Below are 13,433 nucleotides of genomic sequence, written 5' to 3'. Positions count from 1 at the left end.
ATGAGGTGGGGATCATTATATTCCCCCCCACCGTTATAACAGGACCCCCTGTGTGGTGGAGGCACCTATGGAATGGGGAGCATCCATAGAATGGTAATGGGATGGAGTCCCTGTGTATAACAGGGGATCAGGACCCCAGTATAAAAAAAGGGGCATGTGGGTTCCCAAAGAGTGTCCCTATGGAGACATCCATGTGATGGGGTCACTGTATATACAGCCCCCCGTTATAACAGGACCCTCTGTGTGATGAGAACACCTATGGAATGGGGGGCACCTATAGAATGGTAATGGGATGGGGTCCCTGTGTGTAATAGGGGATCTGAACTGCAGTATGACAGGGGAGGTGGGCTCCTGTATATTGTCCCTATGGAGACCTCCATGGGATGGGGATCACCATATACAGTGATAACAGGACCCCCTGTGTGGTGGGGGCACCTATAGCACTTATAGAATGGTAATGGGATATAATGGGGGATGTAATGGGATATAGTGGGGGATATAATGGGATATAACAGGGAATCGGGGCCCCAGTGTAATGGGGGGAGGTGGGCTTCTGTACAGTGTGCCTATGGAGACCTCCATGGGATAGGGATCACTATATACAGCCCCCCATGTTATAACAGGACCCCCTGTGCAATGGGGGCACCTATAGAATGGGGGGCACCTGTAGAATGGAGAACCTCCATATGTAATGGGATGGGGTCCCTGTGTATAGTGGGGATCTCTGTATAAAAATGGGGGGACTGTATAATAGGAGGATGAGGACCCCCTATACAGTGGGGGCTCCTTTATAGTGGGGGCATTGGGACCCCCTCCTATGACAGGGGATGAGGACACCTCGTACAGTGGAGACCCCTATAAAATGGGGGGATGAGGATTCCCTCTGCAGTGGGGGCTCCCATATAAGAAAGGATGGGAAACCCCTCTATAATGGGTATCCTGAGAACCTCTCTGTAACAGGGACCTCCTAAAATGGGGGAACAGGGCCCCCTGTACCCTGAGGACCCCATATAATGGGAAGGGGAGTGCCCATGTCATGGCATCCCCGTCTATCTGAGGGTGACAGGGGCAATGTGGCCCTTTGGCAGCTCATGGATGCTGGATCAAGGCTTTGGGAACACCAGGGCAGGGACGTGATCACGGGGTTTCTCTCACAGGTTGGGCACGAGCCACTACCTCCAACTGTTGGAAGAAATGTGCTGGGAAGGAAAGTCCTGTACCTGCCTGGCTTCTTCACCTACGGTGAGTGAAGGTCCCCTCCTGCCAACACAGCTCCAAAACAACCCTGCAATAACCTGTCCCCCCTGCCCTGCTCATTGCTGTTGTAGATGGAACCCTAAGGGGACAGAAAGACCAAGAAAAGAGAAGGTAATATGTTCAGAAGGAAAAAACCAGTAGTATTTTGCTCTCTTTGGGAGAGGTGGGTGAATATTTTGTGACCTGCAGTCACAGCAGTTTTGCTGTGGGGAAGGGGAATGCACAGTCCTGAAAGCTGAGTTGGGCCAATCCCAAAATCTCTCAGCAGCACCCATGGGTTGGGAGCCAGCACAGGAGCAAGGCAAGAGCACTGAAAACCCGTCCTGAGACACCAAGGGCTGTAAACACTCTGATGCTGCCCTTTGGAAGATGCATTTTCCAAACAGATGGGCAGTGTTGGGTGATGGAGGGGGCAGAGCCCTCCAGGCTTCACTTGGACAGCACCAGCTGGGGAGCAGGAGCAGTCAGTACCCACCAGCATGCAGTGGGTTGTCTCCCACCTTGTTCTGTCAGGGAGAAATTGGATCTGTTGGCTTTTTTTTTGTGACTGGAGACCTGAGGAAGTTTACCTGGGAGGAGGGGGTGGGGCAGGAACTAAACATGGGTTTGTGAGATCCACATTAACCCTGAGTCTGACCCCGGGGGGGTGGAGGGAGAAGGTGACACCACAGAGCATGTGGGATGATCCCTGGTGACACCACGTGGGATGATCCCTCCCGACCCTGGTTCGGTCCAAACTTGCCTTGTAGCCCTTTCAGGTGAGCAAAACCATCAAAAGATGAGAAGGAGCCCAAAACACTGGAGCTTTCCTTCCAGATTAGACAGATGGCAGGGAATAAGAATTCTTGGCATCCTGTATGAAGCTTATTTAGAACTGTTAGATTAATAAATCACTTATGGTGGGACTGGTGTGGTTTTGGCTGAGTGCTGGAGGTGTTTGGGGTGTCTCTCCATGAGCTGACCCCTCCCTGACTGACAGCAGCCTGGTGTTTACTCACCCAGCCAGACACATCGTGGAAGTGGATGGGAAAAGAGGCCTCTTCCGTGGTCTGACTCCTCGCCTCATCTCAAGCACTTTATCAACCATCACCAGGGGGAGTGTGAAGAAGGTAAAGGTCGGATTCTCTCTCCATTAATCACCTTGCTGGGTCAGTCAGTGCTACTGCAGCAGAGCTGGGAGCCTGCAAGTGCCTGCAGCCAGCCAGGACTGCACGTGGAGGACCAATGCACCCATCCCTCTCCATGTCCTAAGGGCTTGGAATAACCCTCCAGCACCCATATCCCCAGAACTTTTTTCTTTTAAATTAATTTTAATTTAATATGAACATTCCCTTGCCTTTTAGCTTTTGTCAGCAGTTTCATGACCCCTCTCTTCTTCTGTTTTACTTTCCATCCTTCCTTCTGCTGTATTCCTGCTTGCCTTTTTGTCTTCTCCTCACATCTAGAGCACAACTGTTCGTGGTTTCCTTCTGTCCTCAGACACTGAGGGTTTGTGGGGCAGAATCTCCATCAGTTTTGACCATGTTTCTTCCTTCTCCACTCAGGCTTTTCCACTGGAAGACATGGAGCACGTGTCTAACAAGGATGATGTGAAAACTTCCCTTAGGAAAGTGGTGAGAGAGGTGAGAAGCGGATATTGCACGTTAATGAGTGATGGGGAGATCCCACTGGGGCTGTGGAGAGCAAGGGAAGCTTAAGCCATGGTCTGTGGGTGAGATTTCTCAGAGAGAAACTCAGGGTGAGAAGTCCGTGGTGTTCAGCAGCCATTCTGTGTCCAGCCATGAAATACTTCATAGCAATAGAGGTTTGCCACGAAGAACAGATTTCAAGAGGGACCCAAAATGGGTTTCCCCACATTTAGGGAAAGGGCCTGATCTGTGCAGGTGGAGCAGCACAGCTTTTCATACAGGTGTGTTTGTTCTCCCCAGACATCCCACGAGATGATGATGCAGTGTGTGTCCCGGGTTGTCTCACATCCACTGCATGGTGAGTCCTGTCCCTCCTCCTGGCAGCCCCCTCCAGGCTGAGGATCACCCCAAAACCCTCTTTACTCACACTCCTCTGTCATACAAGGCTCATGCCTGGGTTGGCATCAGGGACTAAGCCAGCCCAGCGATGAGCTGCTCTCTTCCCGTTCATCCAAGAGCTTGTCCCAGAGATTCCATCGGGGTTAGGGCCATTAGCAGCCTTCTAGTACCTAAAGGGGCTCCAAGAGAGCTGGGGGGAGACTTTTACAATGGCCTGGAGTGACAAAACAAGGGGGAATGGCTTCAAACTGTCAGAGGGCAGGGCTAGATGGGATGTTGGAAAGAAATCCTTCCCTGTGAGGGTGGTGAGGCCCTGGCACAGGTTGCCCAGAGAAGCTGTGGCTGCCCCATCCCTGGAAGTGTCCAAGGCCAGGTTAGACAGGGCTTGGAGCAACCTGGGCTAGTGGAAGGTGTCCCTGCCCGTGGCAGGAGGTTTGGAAAAAGATCATCTATGAGGTTCCTTCCAGCCCAAACCTCTCTGTGATTCTACAAAATCCTTCCCACCACTTACAGGCTCAGCAAAGGCACCCGTTTCTAATGAGTCTTGCAGTGATGAGGAGCACTGAGAGGAGCTGGACGTGCTGTGAGTTGAGGGAAGGGAGAGCAGGAGGGTCAGGCTGAATTTTCCTTCACATCCATTGCAAGCCAAACTGGATTTGTTTCTTTACCAGCCCTGTGTTTCTTTCCTCCCAGTGATCTCCATGCGCTGCATGGTCCAGTTTGTGGGCCGGGAAGTCAAATACAGGTGAGTGGCTGCATCTCTGGAGGGTCTGGGGGTCAGGGGTGCCAGGTGCTCCCATGCCATGAGAAATACAGCAACCCAGGAGGTTTGGGAGAGCAAAAAATGAATCTGAGCTGTGCTTAGAGGGTGGGTGACTGCAGGGTGAGGGGACATGGGAAGGCTGGGTCTGTCACACCTCTGTTCCACCTTGTGCCTGTGGGGTTTTGGGGCTGTAACACACCTTGCTGATCACACAGCGATTCTCCTGCCTTTTTGCTTTATGTGTTAATGGAAAGGGAAGGCAGCAGGGAGGCAGAGTAGATAATACAAAGCATTGCAGGATTTTTCCAAGTCTTTTCTAGCAATACCTGGCCCTCTGCAGCCACATGGAAGTGTGCTAGAGGATTGCAGCTAACAGCCAGTGTGAGTTCCCAAAGGCAGGACAGGGTTCTTGGGCTGAGAATCAGCCTAATCAAACCATGTCATGTGCTGTGGTTGTGGCACTTGTGTCCACTCACACAAAGCCATGCAGAGGTCTTGTACCTTCAGCATTAAACAGTTGTCTGCAGGGTGAGTGTGTTCCTGGGTGTTATTGGAGACTGGGAGAGTGCAGACACGACCTTCCTTCCCTCAGACCTTCGTGGTTTGAGGAGAACAAGCTGGATTGATGGCTGGGGAGACACTGCTATGGCTGGGGGCTGCATGTGAAGCTGCACAGGGCAGGGATGGAACAACCCCTGCACGCTCACAGCTCTTTTCCTTTCTTGGCAGTGGTGTGTTCAGTGCCATTGGCAGGATATTTAAGGAAGAAGGGATCCTGGGATTCTTTGTGTACGTGAGTTGTTTAAATATTTTCTCCCACAGTCCAAAGACACCGATGGCTCTCCTGGCTGCTCTGCCAACCTCAGCCAGAGCCACACTGAGCTGAAACCTTGTCTGACCAAGGGACTCTCACATCACCCCCCTGAGCACAGATTAAATCTGTGCCTTTGACAGTGCTCCAGTTTGGCCATTAAGTTTGCCCCAGATCTTATCTTCAATCAAACCTTCAGAACCCAGAGGAAACCCTGTATTTTTTCTTATCTTTCTTTTTCCCTTAACCCTTCTTTGTGTTTCAGTGAACCATTTAGAGCATTTGTTTGTGCAACAGGCACCAAGATCAAGTGCAACAATAAGATCCCTTGTTGAAATGAAAGCCAGGGCCTGGATAAGCAGCACATTGCTCTGCAGGGCACAGTGGGTGCTTGTAATGAGCTGATGGCAGCAGGTTTACCTGTGTGGTGGGAGTGTGAGGCTGCCTTGGCTCAGCAGTGTTCCTGCCTGGACCAGGAGGAGCTGAAAGATGCTTCCAACTGCTTCCAGGAAGGTGGCAAATTGGTGGGATCATTGAAATGGAAGTTTAGTGGACACCTTTTTGCTTGAAGCCTTAATTAATGCTTCCTGCCTTTCTTTTTCACGTCTACACAAAAGAAGAACCACCTGCTGTCTCTGCCTGTGGTGGGGAGATAACTCACTGTATTGTGTCAATAATAGTAAAGGCAGCTCTGAAATTTCAGGAGGGGTTTTCAGGATGCCTTTGGCTGTGCAATGACAAAATGTGGGCCTCCAGCTGAAACCTGAATGCATCAGGAAGAGGGAAGCAATCACGAGGGTCTCGCGAGGAAAGGGACAGGGGTCTGCAGAGCCCCCATCAATTGAGTGTCACTGCATCTTCTCAGCTAAGCTGTGCAGCTCCACATCTCCTCCATTAAATCCAGGTTCCTCTGGGATGGTCCCTGAGTGTGGGGTTTGGTTGGAGCAGCCTGCCCACAACCCTCCACCTCCCAAGGAAGTGATATGAAAGCAGCCGCCACATTCCCTTCCATCCACATAAAATAAACACTCCTGGTCGCCTAATTAAACTTAATAGTTCACAGGAAAGGCTTTAACACAACCCAAATTGTCTCAGGAGGGCTCTGAAGTTCTACATGCTCTATAACCCTGTTAGGAAATCCCACTGCTGTGAGGGGAACACAAAGTGCATCTGAAGGACCAAACTGCTGGGTTTCTCCTCTGAGCCCTCCTGGTGCAATCCCAGCACATCCACTCCCTTAAAATCATCACAGTGCACTTGTTTCTTGTGGTCTTACAACCCCTACCCAGCAATAATAGCAGCACACACTCTCTGAACGAGTGCCTGGCTAGAGATAAGTCCACACCCTTCTCCTCATATCTGCAGCAGGCTCCTGCCAGGCCAGAAAGATGTTCCCTGAGCTCTGAAACTGCTGTGCATGGTCAGCTCAAAGGTGGTTTGTCCTTTGCACTGGGGTTTCCTCCCCCTGGGCCACATCACTGTACATCATTCAGGCTTCCTCATCTGCCTGTTGCTGTTCCAGCTTTTCATCATCTTCCAAAAATATTCCTAGTCCAGATGTTGGACATCTCACCAGGTGTGAGAATTGTACTACTCACTTTATCATGGCAATAATAGTGAAGGCAGCTCTGAAGTTTCAGGAGGGGTTTTCAGGCCTGATGCCTTCGGCTTGTTGGGTTTGTTTAGTCCCTTTCTGCAGCTCTCTCCCTGGTCTCCAGCATCCCATAAGCTCAGGGCCAGCATCTGTCATTATTTTGGAGGGGAGAAAAGGATGAGATCCTTATTGCAAGTGGAACAAACGATCCAGTTCTCTATCAACATAACGGTGAGGTTTTCCTTATGTGCCTCCCCTGGCCCAGCTTTCTGTTTCTGGACTTTATTAAACCCCCCATCGTATCTGCAGCAGCTCAGGGGCTTCAGACTTGAATTTGAGTTAGAGAAAGGATGTTTTTTACTAAGGCTGAAAGCCAAACACAAAGCAGACCATATCTTTGGGACCAGAGAGCTTTGATTTCTTTGTCCTGTCTGCTGCTCTCATGTCTCACATCTTTTAAGCCAGCGGATCTTCTGTTGAAGATTTCTGCTGTGCTTGGTCCCTGAGACCTCAGCTGCATCCCCAGAGCTGCCAGGGCCTTGAAAATACAGAGGTTGTCTACAAAAAGTGCCAGCACAGCATGCTGGATCAGAGTCCCAATTGCTGCTCTGCTGCTGCAGCAACCACAGCAGGAAACAAAACTGGTTCCCTGCTCCAAGAGGCAGTGTCATGTTTGGGAAGAAATGAATAAATCAGTGCTTGGAGTTGGCTCTTTCCAGCCCAGCAAATGCTCGTGTGGCTCTCAACAGGCTCATTTTCAGAAGAACTGACCACGTCTGCTGGTGAAACACAAGTTTTAACACACACCTGGATCCTCTTGTGGTGGAACAAGCCCTGCAAAAGCAGGAGACCCTGTGCTCGATGGCTGCACTGGTGCAACAGGTGCTGCCAAAGCACCAACAAACTGGAGAAACCCTTTGGAATGTTTTGTTAATGTTTTTAGTGCCATTATCTGCAGAAGTTGGGGGGGTGCTGTTGGGAGCTCTGGTGTGTTGGTGAGAGGCATAAACCAAAGAACTGTTCTCCTGGGAGCAGCAGGGACTGGGAAAAATCAGAAGGACACAAGTGCTGCCCCCAGTTAATCCCACTTTTCAGTGGAGTGGGTTGTGCAGGAACAGTCCCTATCATTTTGATTTTTAAAAGAAGAGAGATTCCACAATGAGATGAACTTCTCATCCTGCATCCAAAAAAGCATCTGCAAAAATGGAAACCACTTCATCTGTGTCTTGCTTGGGTTTCTGAGCAGGAGTTGGGCCAAGGAGGGATTTTGGGATAGAACAAGGGGAATTGAGTCATGCCCAAACAACAGATTGCAAACACTTCTCACTCTAGAGCTGAGTGAAGGCTGGGAGATCTCTTCCCTGAAATCTTCTTCTCTGTTTAAGTTTCTCCCAAGGTAAAGATGCATTTTGAGGAGTGGGTGTCCTGTGTGCTGGTGGAGGGAAGGAGGGCCGGGCACCTCGGAAGGTGGCACTGGGACCCTCCTGCACCTCACACCCCTCCTTTTGCCATTGCAGTGGTTTAGTCCCTCACATCCTGGGGGATGTCATCTTCCTCTGGTGCTGCAACCTCGTGGCTCACTTCATCAACACCTACGCAGTGGACGATAACGTGAGTGCAAGTGCCCGATGGAGGGTTTGGGGTCTGGACCAGGCACCTGCAGTTGGAAGGAGTTACTGGGAAGCAAGGGCTGACTTAATACAGATACCTGGCTTTGGGTACATCCCTGTGAGAGGGCTGAAGGCGCTGTGTCTGCTCAGGGCTGTGCCTCACCTGCAGTTTGGGGGATCAGATTTGACAGCAAATTCCTTCCCAGATTCTCAGCTGGGGTGCAGCATGGTCACTGTTTGCTTTTTGCCTTGTTCCTCTGCCCCATGCCCTTCACCTCAGGCACAGGGGGGTGTCACACAGTGACTGTGACAGCCTGGTGTCATCCCCCTCCTCCACAATCCCTGTGGTTTCTCTTTGCAGTTCAGCCAGGCATCAGTGATCCGGAGCTACACAAAGTTCGTGATGGGGGTATGTAGGCAACTGCCATGTCCTTTCCTCTCTTCCTGCCATCTGGGACCTGAGAGGTTGTGGTCTGAGGACAAAGGCTGGTCTGTACTTTACATCCAAATGAGGATAGCATGCAAAAGCTGGAGATAGCTTTTTTGACATGGTGAGCATTAGAGAGGCCACTGTTCTCCTCTGCTTTCAGATCGCTGTGAGCATGCTGACGTACCCATTCCTTCTCGTGGGAGATCTCATGGCAGTGAACAACTGTGGGTATGTCCCTCACACTGAGATCTAAAGCTTTCCCTCCCTTTCTTGCAGCCCCTTGTTTGAACCCGCTGCTAACGACCGTAAAGCTTTCCTACAGAACCATAAACTCTGTGGCACCTCGCAGAGCCGGCTCGTTTCCTGTCCCAGGTTGCTTATAATTTTAGATCAGAGGGCACAGACACGAGCAGCAGAAAAGCTCAAGTGGAGAGAAATAGGGAGAGTCGTGGTGGTGTGGTCCAACCTGAGCTAGACTGGAGGCAGAGGGATCAAAGGGACCGTGCTGGCTCCAGGGAGGGGCACGAGGGAAGCAGAGCTCTTACTGCTACTGCAGTGATGGGTGCAGACAGGAGCAGGACCAGGCTTGCCTTCCCGATCCCACTGCTGCAGGAAATCTGCATTTGTGCTCATGGGAAAGGGATCCAAGCAGCTGGTGGAGTGTTTTCTCAATATCTTCTGGCTCTTGAAGGTGTAGATACAGTCCTGGACTCTTAACGTATCCAGGTAACGCTCCTTGTTTGTACACTCCAGGGGTAATTAAATTACATGATCTGGTGCATTGTAAATAACGAGCTGGTCATTTGGCCGCCAGCCCAGTGCAGACACTGCTTCTGTGTCCTCACTTACACTCACTGCTGCTCTTGTGTTACCTGTCTGGATAACGTGACATCCCTCAGCTGTTCCTTGTTGCCACGCAGGTTGCGCGCCGGCCTCCCTCCCTACGCTCCCGCTTTCACATCCTGGATCCACTGCTGGAGGTACCTCAGTGCTCAGGTGAGGGAGCGGGGCACACGCTGGGCTTTGGGCTCCCTCTGCTCCTTCCCAAGGTCTCCAGCATTCCCCAGAAGTGCTCTGTAACCTGCTTCTATCCCTCTGGTTTGGTGCTGGTACCAGCCGTGGCAGTGCTGGTCTGCCTGTTACCTGTCCCGAGCTTGCAGCCTGCAAACTTTCAGCCAGTGCATTGCAGCAAAGGGTCTCTGCCCCTCTCCATCCATCATCCCTGAGGGAAATGCCCGACTCCAGCACCCACAGGGCTGAAACACCACTTACTCCTCCACAGCAGCCCAGGGTGCCCAGACCTTTCAGCCCTGCCCTGGGCACGAGTCAATCCCTGCTAAACCAGCTGCAGTTCCCTCGGCACAGCTGCCCTGACCCTGTGCTCACTCTCCCCCACAGGGGCAGCTGTTCCGTGGCTCCAGCTTGCTCTTCCGCAGGGCTCCCATCCCAGCTGCCTCCTTCCCCATCGACTGATCCTGGGCAGGGACAGCTGATGGACATGGACTCCTCCAGAAACCCCAAGCTTGTTTTGATATGTGTCATATTTCTATTCTCCGATCCGAAGTCCACGGTGCCAGAACTGGCACCTCCTCTCCAGCAAGGCCAGTGACAGACTGGCTTCTGGACATCTGGCTTCAGGCTCCAGCTGGACCAAAGCTCCATCCTCATGGCTGTCTCGACTGGGATGTGTAGCAGAGAGAGCAGAAGGGCGTTGTCTTGTCTCTTTGGTCCAGGCTGTAGCTCTGGAGTCACTGGGGAAGTCCAGGAATCCAGAAAATGCCCAGGTACTAAAGGAGCTGCAGGGAAAAAAGACTGCTTCGTGCTGCCCAAGCTGAGAAGCAGCAGGAGATCCAGGGTCACCTCGCTGCAAAGGTTATGCCAGGTGACCACCCTCCTGCCTCATCCTTCTGGAGAGGGCACACCTTTGTGTGGCAGGGAGCTCATCCTGGGCAAGATCAACCTGGGATCCATATTTAAGGTTTAAGGGTACCTGAACACCTGGGAGCAAAACAGAGAAGGGAAACAATCCCACTACAAAGAACAGCAGAGTCCCAAAGAGACAGGTACAGCTCAGCTCAGGGCAGTGTTGGGACATGGACATGGAGAGAGTGTTTGGGGAGGGATATATGCTGCTGATGTCAGGGCTTTGGGAAGGGTTTTTGTATTTAAGGTTCATCCAGCAGAGCTGCTGGTGTGGGCTGGGCAGGCAGGGAGGGGAGCTGGGTTGGACTGGCCCGACTGCCTTGATGGGCATCTCCCAGGCATCTCCCAGGCAGCATCTCCCAGGCAGCAGCACCAGGAGCCCTGCTGGGCTCCCAAACCCCAGCATTCCCCCTTCACTGATGGACATGGAGGCACTGGATGGCAGTGCTGCACACAAAGAGCTCAGGGCAGCAGGGGCACACGGTCCAGGGCTGCCTGGAATAAAGGAGTAAACCTGGAGCTGGCCAAAGGCTCACGAGGCATCGGGTTCAGGGCTCACAGGAGCACGGCTGGCTCTGTGTGTGTAGCAGAGCTCACGGGTGGCATCAGGGCAGGATTTGTGCTCAGACAAGAGTTTTTTTGCACCAGTCTGTGCTGTGATGGCAGCCAGGCAGATTTCCCCATTTTGGTTCCCCCACGAAGCAGTCTTTTGCACAGAGGTGATGCTGCACTCCCTGGGAAGAGGTTGTGGGGTCCATGAGCAGGTTCCTGTGTGCTGCAGCAGCACCAGCTGGGGTCACATCTCATCCTGGTCCTCTGGGGACCCCGGCCTGCCATCACACAGGGTTTTTCTCCATCAGACAGGGTCGATCCACACTTCCCAGGCAGGGTTTGCAGGACAGTGGTGGTACTTGCTGGGACTGGCAGTCCTCACCCAGCTCCCTTCGGTGTAGTGAAGTTGGTCCTGTCTGTCCTTCCTCCCTCCCTTCCTCCCTCCCCATTTGTGCTACAGTAACAGAAGTTAAATAATGCATGGACCTGTTCCCTAACACCAGAGATGATTTCAAAGAGGATTTAATTATGCTCCAAAATACAGCTATAAAACAATTCTTGGGTGTTCCTGTTTGGTTTTTTTTTTAAGTGTGATTTTTTTTTTTCTGCATAACAGGCTCTCTCAGGGAAGGTTTCAGTTTAAGACAGGCACTTCCTTTGGTCTTTTCCCCAAAGCAGAGCTAAACCAGCCATTACAAACTCAGTTTCCCCCTGATTTTCCTCACCTCCATGGAAGATCAGGAAGTTTAGGCTGAGCAAACTGCATTGGGTGCATGTGGAGTGAGGGTGGAGGCAGCAGAGGGCTTGGCTGCATGAGACAATATACATGGGATTAGGGGTTTGGAGTTAAAACTGACCCTGAGGTCTTCTGGAAGGGGTGTTGGAGACCCTTTGCTGCTGTCAGACCTGTCAGGTGGGCTCAGCCACTCCATCTTCCCCCTCACAGCATCCTCACCCACTGGCCTTTGCCTGTTCCAACACTGGGCACTGCATCTCCCAGATCACACACCACCTGCTCCGGAATATGTACCTTTACCCTCCAAATTAAGGCCACTTTCTGCTGGTCACATGCCTGTGAAACCCCCTGCAGCCTGTGCACAACCTGGCTGCAGCCCCTGCAGTGAAAAGTGCTATTTCCTGTCCTTTGAGGAATTTACTTAAGGAATTTACCTAAGGAATTTTCCTAAACCTGCACCAGAGCAAGCTTCCTGCCAGCAATTTCTGCCCAGTTCTCCATGACCCACAAACTTTGCTGTAAACACAACACTTGAATATAGTTTTTGTTCACTCAATTTAAATGAAAACCAGGTTTCAAAGCCTTCAGTTCACTGCCTTACCTTGAAGCAGGGGCTGCCATTCTTAGGATGATTAAATATTTCCTCGCCTCTACCCATTTCTATCCCTGGTTCTTCTCGTCCCACACTCCATTTGAGGTGTCCCACTGCAAGGACAGCGTCTGCACCAGGAGCAGGCAAGGAGACAACCCAAACCCTGCCTGGGCATTCCTTAAATCGCTGCCCATTAGCAAGTGTTTGACCCTGCAGCTGGTGCTTAAGTAGCTCAGCCAATGGGGCCCCATCCCCACAGGAGAGGGGATCCAGGGTGAAACGTGGTCGGGAGAACAAATGAAGGGGTGGAAGGAGGAGGTTTGTGTCTGGCGCCCGGGATGGAGCCGGGGATTTCTCCCACCAACGCTCCTCTATCCACCCAGGAAAGAAACTTGTGTTTAAATATTGACTCTTCTGCACAAAACTGGGATGGGTGGGGATCGCTGCCGTTCCGTGCCTGTGCGGCTTATCAGCCTTCAGTGGAAAACAGAGATTGCCGGGACTTTGGCCTCGTCTGCTCCCGGCTGCCCGGGGGGAGAAGGGAGGCAGCGACCGCAGCCGGGAGAGGGAATCTCAGGTCAAGGCTGGTCTGTCTCTCCGCAGAGCTTGGATGCTTGGGTCTGGCAGGATTTAGGGAGCAGCGAGATGCTGGTGGAGCCTTTGTGCCCAGGGAAGTGCAGCTGACGACTGCACCGTCCTCTCCCTTCCCCTGCAGAACCGTCCTGCTAAAGACCTTTCAGTTCAGTCCAAACCCCTCCCGGCCACGCTGCTCTCCCGCTGCAGAGCCAGGGGGGAAACATCCCAGAAAACCTCTCCTTGGGATTGTATGGTGTCCATCACCCTGGTGCCTGGTCAGCGGGAAGGCCAGGGGCTGCCAGCCCCCCTGGCAGTCAGGGAGGGCCCCGTTCTGCAGCCGTGCACGAGGAAGTGCCCTGCGGCAGCGCTGCCCTCGATAAGGCTGTTTGCGCTGTTCTGCCGCAGCGCCGAGCTCCACGTAGGCAAATAATTCCTTAAAAAAAACACATATATATGTAAGATAATAACCCTCACGGAGGAGATCCTGCCACCAGGGTGGTGGGAACGGCTGGTGCCAGGAAATGCTCAGGGTGGGGACTTGGGCCGGACCCAGGCACCAGCG

The 13,433-nt window shown here is 52.2% G+C and overlaps 1 protein-coding gene across 1 annotated transcript; it reads left to right on the top strand.

Annotated features, from left to right (window-relative positions):
• The first annotated feature begins 1,091 nt into the window (after positions 1-1,091).
• MTCH1 (mitochondrial carrier 1) lies at positions 1,092-10,641 on the top strand. Its single transcript, XM_017821276.1, has 11 exons — positions 1,092-1,242; positions 2,260-2,366; positions 2,802-2,879; positions 3,186-3,243; positions 3,978-4,029; positions 4,777-4,836; positions 7,970-8,063; positions 8,424-8,471; positions 8,653-8,720; positions 9,413-9,488; positions 9,891-10,641. The coding sequence occupies exons 1-11, from the start codon at positions 1,092-1,094 to the stop codon at positions 9,963-9,965; spliced, it is 867 nt and encodes a 288-aa protein (XP_017676765.1). The 3' UTR covers positions 9,966-10,641.
• Positions 10,642-13,433: the final 2,792 nt, after the last annotated feature.

The sequence above is a fragment of the Lepidothrix coronata genome, unplaced genomic scaffold, assembly GCF_001604755.1.
Source record: "Lepidothrix coronata isolate B3197 unplaced genomic scaffold, Lepidothrix_coronata-1.0 Scaffold90, whole genome shotgun sequence".
Taxonomy (NCBI): Eukaryota; Metazoa; Chordata; class Aves; order Passeriformes; family Pipridae; genus Lepidothrix; species Lepidothrix coronata.
The sequence above is the reverse complement of the archived record's forward strand: the minus strand, read 5'-3'. Positions and strand labels throughout refer to the sequence as shown.